Source organism: Morone saxatilis, unplaced genomic scaffold, assembly GCF_004916995.1.
Source record: "Morone saxatilis isolate NCDOM2014 unplaced genomic scaffold, NCSU_SB_2.0 Contig7, whole genome shotgun sequence".
Taxonomy (NCBI): Eukaryota; Metazoa; Chordata; class Actinopteri; family Moronidae; genus Morone; species Morone saxatilis.
In genome coordinates, this window is record NW_023340246.1 from 2,453,672 (window position 1) to 2,467,859 (window position 14,188).

The following is a 14,188-nucleotide window of genomic DNA, read 5'->3' on the forward strand; positions in this document are numbered from 1 at the left end:
AAGTGGTTTAGATCTGGCTAATCTATTGGCTTGTTTACAACCTATCTGATTGTCTATTTGTGTTTCTTGCTCCATCAGACATTGTTAAGCAATATCGTTGTGTTGCCAGATTTCAGAGATCACTTTGGTGAGAACAGAGTTTTCATAACTAATAGAAATGATGGCCAAAAGTCCACCAGTGAACCGTTCCACTCTGCACTTATTGCTACATGTTTCTGAAAGATTCTGGTGATATAGATATTGAAGCATAAGCCAGTCGGTCTCATTCATGTCTATCCTGGTTTGATGCTGGCTGAATCTGTAAAGCATGAATGTGAATGCAAATCCTTTCCACACATAATACTTCCTATGGGCTGCTTGCTGTGCCCAGGGACATTGTAGAGCTACCACTGGGGGTGATTGTTGTGATAGAGGTTATAGTTTTCTCTGGTATGTGTGGAGAGTGTAAGGAGACACTGTGGGCCGTAGGGAGAGGACTGACCTGCTGGACCCTCTGACCTCCCAGTCCTCTCAGGAGAGGCCGCTGTGCCTCTCTCCTTCTACCCTCTATCTGGAAGTAAATCTGAGCTACAGCATGCATGAGTTAGGAGCCATCTGCTTCCAGAATAAGTTTGTATAAGTGATTGACTCCTTGTTTTTCTTGTTGGGTAACTCAAAAGTTAGTTCCAAGGAGGTTGGTGTGTAAGCTGTTATGGATTTTGACGTTCGCTTTTTCTCCGCCTAAGTTTGTCTACGTGGGGGTTTGTTTAAATCCTGTTTATCTGATTACTTTTTAGTGATGTCAGTATGTTGACTAGAACTGGACTAGAACTGAAATTATGGTTATGTGGTTATGGAAAAGCCTTGTAGTGTATTAAGTAAGATCTTGTGATACTCTCACTGCATCATTGCAGATAGATTCCTCCCTGTTGCTTTTGGCTCAGAGGGCAGTGTTGCGCTGCGCCATGCCTGCTGTATCACTCAGCTGCTAGACCTAGCAGTGGCCTTTGATCACATGAATGGCCTTAGCTGAATAAGCTGGCAAAATAGACCACCCGGTACAAACCCATCCCTTTGTAGAGGAGTTAGGAAGATAGCACTGCTGCTGTGAAACCTCCTCGATCACTGAATACGACCCTGGCCTGTGAGTGATCTCTGGTGTTTATACTATGTGTTATGTGCTTGTGCAGAGAATACCACTGTGCAGTGGGCCAGACAGTCCTCTCCGTCTCAGTGAGCTGGTGAAGTAAACAGATTGTGGTTCAGCAAAGCCTAACAGCAGCTTTCTGGTGGTAAGTGCCGTCCCTGTGCCATTGACATTGCATGATTTGCAAGTGTTTTATAAAGGCTGAAATTGAACCCAATAGTGCATAACTGGAGTCTACAGTTACTCCAAAGACAGCAATTAACTCTGTTATGGTACCACAGTCTTTTCATAAGCAGGTAATAGAAGGTTATAGAGACAAAATGAAAGAGCCTAGTGCTTTTATTGGCCAAAAGCAAAGTGAATATGTTAGCTTTCAACAATATATTTTTTTTTTCGGTTTGCAAGACAAAATAATAATTGTGTCCCTCTGCAGCTAAGTTTGACATTTTAATGTTTTAAATCAAAATAGATTCATTTTAGCTGAGACAGAAGTTATCCAGGGTGCCATGAAGGTTTGGTACAGACTGACAGTTAACCAGCTGGGGGTATACGTTATTAGCCATCCCATCTGGGTTTTCCCCCTCCCTACGTTACTGTGTGATGTCATTTAAATCCCGGGGTAAAGTATAGAGTGCGGAGGTTGGTCAGGTCAGTTGCTACCACCACAACTGGCCCCATGAAAGGAAAACAGCTAATGCTAACCAGCAAATCTCCTTTCCACTGTAAAATGTGGGCCAAACACAATATACTGAGTTTGCAGGGGCTGTGTGTGTGCTTCTATCCTCTTATTTTTATGTTCATTTCCAATTTGCAAGTAAAAAATTCTGAGTGGAAATGCCAGAAATAAAAAACAATATTGCAAAAAAGCTTTTAGACTTGGCTGAGGTTGAAAGCTTGATATAGCCTATCTATAATAACAAAATGGGACAGTGCAATGAAAACTGAGCAAATACAAGTACAAAGTACAGGAAGTACAAAGAATATATGTGCCTTAAACCCAGTGCTTAAATGTCACTCAAGCCTCCGCTCCACTGAAGGGATTAATATACTGCAGCAAACAAAGGCTACGTTCACACCAAAAGCCTTAGCGCTTAATTCTGATTTATTGTTCAGATCTGATTTTTTTGTTTAGCTGTTGATGTTGTTTCTTGAATGTGGGCCATATCAGATTCCAGTGTGAAGAGGTCACGGTCCTGAAGTGATTCGCATGACAACTGTCCGTCTAGAGTGACATTAAATGAAATGTGTTCACACGGAGGTCAAATTGCAAAGAGTCAGAGTTTAATCTGATTTGGAGCACATATGAAAGTGCCCAACATTTGAATTGACAAGGTCAGATTCAATGTGATTTGGACTGTTCACACTGCCATGAAAAAGTCACATCTGAGTCACATATGAGAAAAACAAAACTTATTTGAGTCACTTTGGCCTGCTGTCTGAATGCAACCAAAAACATCACATCTGTGTGAAGCAATGAGGAGACTGTAACCTTCTTCAAATTAATACATGAAATGCCATAGTTCCATCACGCCTTTTTATGGTTTCCTGTTTAAGGTTTGACTTGAGTCATCTCCTTGGCCCTCTTGGTGTAATGGCACCCAACTGAAGAATTAACACCACCAACTGTTTATCTAAATGCAACCAACTCCTAATATTTACATAACAGTAGTGTATGGAAACACATATTAATTCACATTTTCTGGAAATTCATTTAGGATTTGAGCCACATTGGGAAATGTCTGACTACAGACACAGCATGTAAAGAAATAGTGGGAATCGCCACCAATGTTAACAAGCAAGGTTAACCACCTTCCTTACTTTCTGAATGGAATACAAACTCCAGTGTCCAGTATGTAGGACTCAGTGGCATCTAGTGGGCTTGAATACAGCTCAGCCTTCCAAGCATGTAGGAGAAACTACAGTGGCCACGAAACAGCTAGAGCCAGTGTTTGTCCGTTTGGGGCTACTGTAGAAACATGGTGGTTCAACATGGTGGACTTGAGGAAAAGGACCCAGTCCCTCTGTAGATAAAGTCATTCTAATTTAACAGTTCGGCTAATCTCTATAAACGGATATCTGCATATGCATGCAGATTCCTTCTTTTAAAAAGCTAAAACTGCATTGTGGCCAGTGTTAAGCCTCTTTTGCATTACCTGCATGCAACCAAACGCAGCTATGCGATTGGTCAATACTGCTCAGACAAATGGAAACCAGAACACTTCAGATGACAGAATCTTGGTCCCTCGCCTACAGATCCTACATTCAACCTTTTATATAACCAAGGCTGTTTTGTGGGTTTGTTAAAAGGAAAAAAATGTCTTATCATGTTCAGACTATATATATTCGGTTATGACGTGCTTCGGTCAGTAGCGCATCACGGAAGTTTACGGCACAACACCAGCTCTCAGATGTCAGTAACTTCTTTCATGGGAAACTCAACCCCAGAGGCTTGAAGCTTTGATGCAGTTTCCACAAATATGTCCAAAAATTGTCTTATGCTCTTTTTAAATTTGGAAAAATAGCTGCAGTAACATTACATTTTATATTTCCTTAGACAAAGGGAAAAGTTTCTATTCCATTTCAACTTGAACCCTTGTTCTGTTTGGAATAGTAAATATAGAGCTGACTGAGGCCTTGTTTTGCTCTTGTGAGGATGACTTCTCTGCCATACATAACTGGAATGTGACAACCTGTTTATTAGTCACTTGAGACATATACCTTCCACACGGTCCTATGGGCTAGCACGACATAACTTGGACGTATTTGGAACTGCTTACAACATGGTCTTTGTGGAGAAGTCACAACTGTCTTTGGACCCGGGTGACACACATGCAAATGGGCATTAGTTTCAGCATGTGCAAAACAACTTTTAAGTGGCCTTCAGTATCCAGCAATTCAGATCTCTGGGAGCTACTATTTTTAGCCTGTGACAATACGTCCTTTGTGCTGGATGTGTCACACTCAGGCTCTTCCTGTTAAGAGCCTCACACAATATCCATAAATTTAGCAGCGTTTGATGGTCTGACCTTGGAAAACAAAACAGAAAGCTCATGTCTGGGACTGCAAGGTAGAGCTGGGCCGGGATATCACAGCAGCTGTTTCTTTTCCGCCTGCAGAGTGCGGAGTGAGTGTTGAAGCTTCAGACCCTCTGCCCACCCTAAATGAACAGAGGGAAAGGGGAGGGGGAGAGCAGAGGGAGGGAGGGGTGCTGCCTATTGAGCCCAAGGTGAAAGGGTGCCACGGTCCTGCAAATGGAGATGGGGAGCTAACACTCAATCTGACTCAGCCAGTCAGGGGGAAGATATGCAGTCTGGATGGGTGCACTGTCTGCCTTCTGCTCAAGAGACAGAAGCCCTCTGTTGCTCATTTGCCTCTCTGTCTGTTGTCTTTCTCTCTTTTTCTCTTCCCCTCTTCCCCTCTCACTCTTTCTCTCAATTTCAAGCCATCCCATCTGTATGTGATTTAGGCGCAGGCTCAGGGGAGAGGCAAGTCCGCTAGGAGAGAGGAATCAGTGCAGGGAGGGAGGGAGAGAAAGAGAGGAAGTCCACACAAGTTTGTTTAACAGGACTCAGCCCGGGCCGGGACTAGGCGCAGTGCCGCATCTGGAGGTCGGAGCAGTGGAAAAGTGAAGCCAACGGGTGCAGCAGAGCAAGAGGAGCTGCCCAGAGACTTTCCTACGGCCAGGAGACACTGACAGGGACACAGACAGAGAGGGGGGATCAGTGCTCCACTGGGCAAACACACAAATATGGCTGCTAAATCTCTGTCCTGCCTCTGCCTTCTATACATCCTCTCAGGGATTGTCTATCCAGCTTCTGCCGCCAGGCTTGGGGAACAGCAACAGTCGGGGCTGAAAGTAAGACAGATTTGGTTTTATCTCTTTTTGGCTGGTAAACGGCATATTCTAGCATGGTTATGTTTAGCTTCAGGCTTTTTCTGAGGCTGCTGATCATGTAAACAAATGTTAAGGTGAAAACTGTGAAGGATGGGGTAGGTTTGTGAGTGTTTTGGGAGGGATTAGTTGGCTGTCTAGAGGACTCTCTCAGGACTTCTATGTGTTTGTCTGGACTTCACAATGGTCCTGCTTTGCATGTGTGTGTTTGTGTCATCAGAGGTACCCCAAGGCTATAGCTCACATGGGCTCTGAGTTACTGTCTCCACCACTGTCATGCCCCTCCTGCCCCTCCCTTCTGACAGTTCCCTAATGGAAACCAGCTGCCAAATGTTGAGCAACACCCCAGAGAGAGAGAAAGACAGAGCACAAGAAGCCATACAGGACCACTGGCCAATGTTCCCTTGGCTTTGTATAGCTGCAGAGGATGAGGCCCAACTTTCATCTGTGCAGAAAGTTTTCATTAGAAATTGAAAAACTATAGTTTTTTACTATTTTTTGGTATTTATTATTTATTTATTCATTCAAAGTATTTGCATACTGTTATTGTATCCCCATATAGTAGTGCATTAGTTGCTGGTAATTCTGCCTTCCTTACATGGTTAAAATTGTGTCCATGCACAAAGGATTCACAGGAAACAATGCGATGGAAACAATTCAGACAAAGACCAGCGCTTGCATGCAGTTGACATAATGCAGACAGCAACATTTGATCATGATTTCAGAATTAACGTGTAGCATAACACAGTTTATGTCTTCTTCTGTCTTTTTTATTAAAGCAATATGCTCGATGAATCCTCTCCGCTCACTCTTGGCTGTCTGCACTGTAACCTGTTGCATTTCTGACAGAGTTGTTTCCAATGGTCGATACCAACCCCCAGGAAGAGTGGCGGGCTTTGAAGCCAATTTGACATAGTGGCCAAACTATTAAATTACAGCAATGGCATCCTTCAGGTGATGCACACTGGCCCCAAATATCTTCCCATAAGCTTACATTGTGAAAGAAGCGGCTGTAAAACAGTGGATACATTTTTTAGAGTGCCACAACCCACCGTGGAACGACTCGTTTCTCTATCAGAATTTGATCCATTTGATCTGGAAGAGCCGCATAATAAAATCGTTTTATCCCAATTGAAGTTGACAGTGGGCCACATTGGAGGTTAGTGGCTATTTCTTTATTGCGTATTATGTAGGCACCTCAAGATTTATGTTAATGCAGAAAGTAGTGTGTCCTTAATGTAGCAAGGCAGGCAGTCAGGGTGTGGAGGCTGTGGAGCTGGATGGGCGTGTAGGGCATCTGTCATGCAGGAGACGCTGGTATTGGACATCAAAATTTGGGTTTTGCTTTTGATCTTGTCTAACATTGGGATTGTTATATTAACTCAATCTGAGCAAAACCATTATGAATGCTTTACTTTAGATCAACATCCTGCTCCCCAGATTGTGTGATGTCTAACACAGACCTAATGAGCCAATGCATAAAATCTACTCAATATGATTTCTTTCTTGAGATTGATTGGTTGACAGCCTTTTTCTGTACAGTTTTGATGTCATCACTGCTGCACATCCCTGTATACTTTAAATGTGCTGACTGCCTGTAGCTTCAAATAAGTAGAACAAGATGTCAGGCCATAGATATCTACAATTTTATGCTTTTACAGAAATATTCCATTACACTGTGACTGTCATTATGTGGCTGCTTTGGATGCGTTTAGGGTTGATTTGTGTCCATTGGCCACATAGAACTGAATTGGAGAGCCATTATGCTTGGCAACCAAGATATAAGTGGTTATATAGTGACTTTGCTTAGAACAGATTGGTATGAAGAAAGGTCATGGGAGAACGGGCTGTAGGTCAAAAATGTCAAAGAGAACGTGGAGGTATTCAATCATCAAACTTGGGAATGCTAAACCAATGCAATTTAACATTTCTTCCTCATTTATTTTCTGTTGTACATGTTTATTTCTCAATGTCTGAGTTTTTCTGAGTTGAGAGTCCCTGGAGAGGAGGCCTCGCCCCTGCAGCCAGACTGGCTGTGCAAAGTTATTGAGTTACAATGAGATTCTCATGACCCAGGATCTGTAACGTTTGGAGGATGTTCGAAGGAGTTAGCATGACTAAATCCAGTGTCTGAACCCTTCTTCAAGGGCAATTTAAGTACAGCAACCAGCTTCAGTTGGGAGGCAATTAAAGCGGAAATGAGATTCAATTTTCAAGGTTTAACATTAATCCACTTAATTCTCCCACTCTGGGAAAACTCTGTCCGTAGGCAGAGGTATTGTACATAAAAACACACAGAACACAACAAAGGACCAATCACATTTAAATCTATCTATCTTAAATATCTTAGAAATCCAACTCTTTTCATGCTTCCCACCCCCACACACACACTGCAGAGAGAGGGCATTGCCACAGTTTTGGAGCTACACGACCAGAGAGTGTGTTGACTTTGGACAACATTTATCTGTAGAGCCAAATCCTGTTTTTGAGCTTGATACCAGCTCCACTGGCTCTGTATCGCATATATAGAGCCTTATGGTCTATCCTCTAAGCTTTCAGTCAACACACAGGAAATACACTGATAAATACTGAAGAGCCAGAGGAGCGTTGGAGGAGGCAGCTTCACATGAAAACAGAGAGTGGCTATATAACATGTTGAATGTCATCTTTGTTCTCCACTGTAGTGGGCACAGTGGGAGGGCTGCAGAAATAGTTCACATTACTGTGTGTGCTCATAGCTGGCAGACGCTGCAAATGTCAATTGTTTGTATTTTCATGATAGTGAGGGATTAATTTAAGTGACCACCATGTTTGAAATTCCCATTCCAACTTTTCAAACTTCAGTTTCAGTATTACAGAGCTATCCCCAAGGAATATTTCTCTTGAATGAGTAGTTTAACATTTGGGAAATACATTTATTTGCTGAGAGTAAGGTGAGAAGATTGATATCAACCAGATGTCTGTGTGAGAATGGAGCTAACGGACTAGTTAGCCTAGCCCTAGCTTAAAGGCTGAGGAGGAAACAGCTAGCCTGGCTCTGTCCAAAGTTGAAAGCATGGCTACCAACACCTCTAAAGTTCACTAATGAACATGTTGTATCTGTTTTGTTTCACTCAGTGGTTCTCAAACTGCCCCTCAGTCCCACGGCAGGGAGAGAAAATTAATGATTAATGGGAGGGAATAAGCAAACAATGACGCTTTCATGCTAACAAGGCCAGCAAGACTCAGGTTAGCAGCATTTATTTACACAGAAAGACATTGCAAGCAAATAAGTTTGTCAAAACCTATATATGATGAAGTCCAGATTAACTTGATCTGAAGATTGCCTTTTTTGTGAAAAAGTGGCAGTTTGGGCAAAGTTTAACAAATTTCTATTTTCACTAAGCTAACTCATGTAGCCTAATGGTAAACATGCATATCATGTCAATAACAGTATTTCAGGTAGCTTGACTCATTTTGTTACTAATTTGCTAAGTGATATCAACATTTTAACGTCTTATAGAGTTTGTATGCTAATGTCTTAGCAAATAATTTCCTTTTTCACACATCCAGAAGGTACGGAGCAACATTAGCACTGATTTATATGCATGTTTCTGGATACCCAACCAATGTGAGTCAACATTCACTCTCCTTTCAGCTCCATTTTTGGTCTCCACCAAATCCAGAAAAAAATATTGCTTCACTGTGTTCACCATCTAGTTGCTAACTCTGTCTTTGTGCTGTTTGGTGCTGGAAAGTTAGCGTAGAATGGCTTCATGAGAGCTTTTTTCAACATTGTAGCTGGAAAGTATTGCTTGTATGGATTAACTGCTGTTCATTAAAAAGTAGTTATTTTTATATTTCTTTCAATGTTCAGGTTAAATCAATTAAATGCATTAATTAGAGATATCATTCGTTTAATCTCACCCTCAGAATGAAAGTGATTTAGCTCATTTCCCCAGACTTTGAACTATTCCTTTTAAGTCTCGATCTTAAATCATAAATGAAAAATTATTACTACACCAAGTCATCCAAACATGGGCAGAAAAAATGTTATTCCACAAGCTGTTGGGTTGTATACTTGAAATACATTCCTCTCATTTTAGAGCAGTCTAAAGAGTCCATGTTCACCTCAAGACCATCTGCTGGATCTCCCTCTAACCCTCAACCCCCTGCCCTGTACTTCCCAGTGTATACACACTGCAGCTGTTTGACCCATCACAGACTGTCACACAGCTAATAGGTCTGAACCATTCCTAAACTCTTTTAAGTGGCTTTGCAAATGGTAAATAGCTCAGAATCTCTGTGGTTTTCCCATAAACTTGTGGTTTATTACTCCTAATGGCCTGGACTACCATTTAAGGCCAAAACTTCTATCATTTTTCTGTGAGCACCAAACCCATTTGCAATACAAGCTGCTTTTTTAGGATGCGTTTACAAAGGTGGATAATTGAGTGTTTATATGGTAATGATGGATGGGTCTGGCATAAACGTATGTGCACTGTGGGTCAGGGAGGAAGAATGCAGGAAGAATCAGTGCTGCTGTTCACATGGTGTTTCACGTTAGCTGGCTACAGAACCATGTCTTTGTCTCTCGGCCCATCTGTGAATAAGTCAAAGGAAAATGTGAATCATACTGTAAGTAAGCATACAGTACTGTATGTCTGTGGAATGTTGCACAGCATCAATGTCTGATTGACTGAGTGGAACATGGAGGTCAAACTATGGCGTTCTTACAGACTGCTGCGTACAAAGTGCTATTGTATGCCTCATTGAATGGTGCTGCTTCAAATGTTCAAAGATGTTCAAACGGCTGTGTGTGTGTGTGTGTGTGTGTGTGTGTCAGAGTCATGGCTCTGGACTCTGACATTGCACCATCCTGAGAAACCCTGGTGAACAAACATCAGACAGGATGCAGGTTTTAGAATGACATTCTGTAAATGGGAGGGAACTGCTGCAATAATTCCTAACAACTCACTTGGTGCAGTTTTAAGAAGTCAACCTTTTAGCCTGAAACATTTAGACCAATGCTCCAATCTAAACTTCTACTACAAAAAATATTACCGGTGTAAAATGAGCTATTTAGGTGTATCAGTGGTACATTCACAAACATTATCTTCATCCAACAAGATTTGTCCTTTAAGTGCTGTCCTCTTTCAGACATGGACAGACAACTATTCTGATTGGGACCACTTTCAACTGAGCTCTTTAACATTTTACAGCAAAAAATGTTAATAACATTCAATTAATACACGGACCCTGACCCTTTAAGCCCCTAGGCTTGTATCTGGTGGGCCTATTTGGTATTCTATCTACTGTATGCTTGCAGAACTATCTTTGTTATTCATAGTCCAGGCTGAGATTTACAATACCAAGGGTTGAAGAGTAGGTAAGAGTTTATATTGGAAAAACAGTATTGTAGCTTTTGAGAGAATATTCACTTTGATCCTGAGGGTTATTACAGAGCTCAGGCTGGCTCAGGGATAGTGGTTGTTGTAGGCCTATAGACCTGCCGAGACTTTGTCTGTGACTTTGATGAATTCACTTTTGTTAAAGCTGTAACTTACTGTAGCGGTAATGTTTATAAAAAATAACCTTTCTCATTATTGCTGAAAGTCTGAAAGTAGTACATGAGACAGATAATCTGTGATAATCATTAGTGCTCCTAATGGCATTTACGGGAATCCCCAGACCTAAACAAAAACAACTAATCAGAGACAAAAAAGAAATAAAGACACATCAAATGCAAAGCATCAGTATTTGATGCCCTGGGAATGAGAGTCAATAATCAGTCTTTCTTGGCTCTGATTGGTTGTTTTCATTCAGCTCCGGTGCATTCTTGTAAATACCATTAGGGGCACTAGGAGGAGCCAAATAATCTGTGAATTTTTTTTTCTTACAGATTATCTGTCTCATGTACTACTGTCCGGATACATTTTTGCAAATATGTCAAAGATATTTTATTTATTTACATATTTTTATTTTTGTCTAGTTTCTAAAGAAGCCAGTTAATTTAGTTTTGTGCTGTCAGAAATGCTTTACGTTTTGTTATAAAACAGAATACAGGTTGTACAAAATATGAGAAAAGCTTTAACTCTGAAGTTACTCTGCAGATAAAACTAAACCAAAGTGATTGCTGGTATCTGCTCTCTCAGATAGTCAATACATTTAGATATAGTGGAAGGTCTTTACCCAAAAGGTCTAGCTTAACTGCAGCATGTTTGCCTGCTACCAATGGGACCTAATGATGGGGACGTTGGTTAGCCATTGGGTCATCTGCCCTCCATTGTACACTCTGTCCTATAACACAGTATATTAACAGTATTAAAAAGAGAGAAAGAGAAAGATTTCCATGTGTGGGTATTGATGTTCCCCAGAGGATGTGTCCTAAAGAAAAACCTTTTGTTTATCAGGCCAAAAGTTTCACGCATCCTGTTGAAATATCCTGATTTGATTGGCAGATTTCCATGACCTTTACTAAACACGTTCATGCTCAAGGTTCCAGTCATGGAAACACTGATTGAAATGTTACAGCTAGAGGAAAGCTACAGTCAATAGACTTTTTTCACAGCAGCCATTTTGACATCAAATACAGGTGTTACAAATTATGGTCACGTCCCATTCAGGTCAAACAGTCAGGGGGCATGTTGGCTCACTGGAAAGGCTCTGCTACACTGAGTTGAACAGAGCAAGGAAATTGGCCGTGGAGAGAACAGCTGAGAGCACCACAAAAGCAAGTGTGTAAGATAAACGCTGACGACTGTTTGTGAAATCATATGTGAGCCTATTTCTCACTGCAGATCAAGCAAATGTAAGCCAGCACCATTGGTGGTGAAAGCACATCTGTCCATGCACTACAGCAAGTGCTGTTCTGGATTGTTGAGAAAAACTCCTGAAAAATGTCCTGGAAAAGTCCTAGAAAATAATTTCTTAAAAAGAGTGGATGCATCATATAATGATACAATCTTTCCAATTTGAACTCCCTTTGAACTGTTTGTGAAACAGTCTCAATTTAATATTAATGCCTTTGTATGACCCACATAAACAAACAAGACCATCATAGAGAAGACAGGCTGTTTCTATATAGTTATTCTTAATGTCTGCCTCCAGTTCAGATTCCCCTTGAAATCAATGAAACAAGGTGGTAGAAACACCACCGCTTTTGTACACAGGAGCCGCTAGAATCAACACAAAATTAAAGTTCCTTGCATGGGCTGTAAGTAAGAATGTAAATTTCTGTTCCCACTGCAGGTGTGTGGAAAGGGATTTTTCCTGAGCGAGCAAAACTTATGCTTACCATGTAACTGCAAAGGCCATGCAGACTACTGCGATGACATCACTGGTGTTTGTAAAGTAAGTTTCCATAATCATGACTGTACCAAACAGATTTTTTTATAGATATATGGTACCATCATTTGTAATACCTGCTCTTTTAGAACTGCAGGGACCACAGTACAGGTGATTTCTGTGAAATGTGTGAAGATGGCTACATGCTGGCACGCAGCCCGGACGGACGCCACACCTGCCAACCCTGTGCCTGCCCCCTCTCCGTCCCCTCCAATAAGTAAGCCAGTCTGTTCTTCTTTCTGCAGCCGCAAAACTGCGTGTTGGCAAGCAGCAAGTAATTTCTGAAATACTTTCCCCTGTTTGTCCGGCCAGCTTTGCAGTGCACTGTGACAGAGGAGGTGCCATTCTGCGGTGCAAGTGCCAAGAAGGCTATGCTGGACATTTCTGTGAGAGGTCAGTGCTGACACGGCTTTGAGCAACCAGTCAAGAAGTTATACAAAAAAAACCTAAGCAATGAGGCTTTCTGCACACATTGCACACAAAAACTGCAGAACAGTGGGCAAAGCTTCAGACGTCAAGCTGTCCAAGATTGTAGATCACAGTGCAAGCCACTGTAGAAGGCCTACAACACGTAACTATGCAGCAAGTGCTGTATTTTCCATCACTGCTTAAATTACATCAGATTTTTTTTCCCCAAAAAAGTTGTAATTGAATTAAACAAATGAACACAAAACCAATTATTACAACTATTACAAACAGCAGACTGTGGGTCCAGTTCCTCATTTGCTGGTATAACACTAAAACTTAAAGATATAATGTCTAATATTTCCAATAACCTAAGATATATATTTTGTTGTGTACTTACATTATCCCAAATGTTCAAATCATCAACATATGAAAAATAGATATTGCGTCTCCACTTCTTCCCACTGTGCAAAAATGAGCCAAAATATCCCAGATACCACTGCTGCCGTCTTTCGCCATTCATGGAGCCTGAGTCTGCGCAGTAGGGATTTTGGTGTTGGTGACTCAATCACGAACAGGGCTCAGCTGTCAATAATGACGTGAAACTCCCTTTTTATGTCTTCAAATAACTAATTAAAACTGAACTTAACGTAACTAAACGTAATACGAATAAAACTTTAATACAATGCCTGAGTCACGTCAGAAAGATTTTATCAGAAATGCTGATTGTTTACTAATAAAGACAACAATTCCCATGATCCCATGCAATTTCACAACAGCATTAAACTACGTCTTTTGTTTTTTTTCATGTGAGAGACCCCTTGGCAAAAAATGCAAAACTGATATACTGCAGGTTTAAAGTTGGGACCAAACCTACAAAGACTGGACAATCCACACACGGCACAGCTTTTATAGTCTCAGAATCAATATGTGAAAGCATAGATGGTGATTGGTTCTCCACTGAAAGCCTCACTTCCCCACAATCCATTGCTGCGACGAGAAAATTAAATTTTTACTGAAGTGTGTGGCTACATGTAACAAACAATAAACCCACAAATATTAAAGCCTTTATGCAAGAAAGAAAGACTCCATTGTAAAATACTCCTTAACTTCATTGTAACAAGCAGTGATATCATCCCTTCCAGGTGTGCTCCAGGTTACTATGGCAACCCGATGGCGATTGGTAACTCCTGCAAGAGATGTGATTGTAACGGCAACTCCGACCCTAACCTGATCTTCAACGAGTGCCACAACGTGACAGGCCACTGCCAGCACTGCTGGGGAAACACCGGCGGTGCCAACTGTGAGAGGTGTGCCCCGGGTTTCTACGGCGACGCCATCAGTGCCAAGAACTGCAGAGGTGGGAGGAACAAGCAAACTATTGTTGTTGCTTTATGTTGTAAGAAACCTGAAAGATTCGACCTGTGCACCTTAAGCCA

The 14,188-nt window shown here is 41.4% G+C and overlaps 1 protein-coding gene across 2 annotated transcripts in view; it reads left to right on the top strand.

Moving 5' to 3' along the window:
• Nucleotides 1-1,253: 1,253 nt before the first annotated feature.
• Nucleotides 1,254-14,188, top strand: part of lama4 (laminin, alpha 4) — a 39,822-nt gene continuing 26,887 nt past the window's right edge. Inside the window, exons 1-6 of one of the 2 annotated variants that reach the window (XM_035678552.1) lie at nt 1,254-1,271; nt 4,569-4,982; nt 12,249-12,350; nt 12,434-12,561; nt 12,657-12,737; nt 13,895-14,109. In XM_035678552.1, coding sequence (XP_035534445.1) covers nt 4,875-4,982; nt 12,249-12,350; nt 12,434-12,561; nt 12,657-12,737; nt 13,895-14,109 — 634 coding nt within the window. In that variant the 5' untranslated portion in view covers nt 1,254-1,271; nt 4,569-4,874. Of the gene's footprint in view, nt 1,272-4,383; nt 4,983-12,248; nt 12,351-12,433; nt 12,562-12,656; nt 12,738-13,894; nt 14,110-14,188 lie in introns of those variants that run through there. The other variant, XM_035678551.1, reaches the window with a different exon arrangement.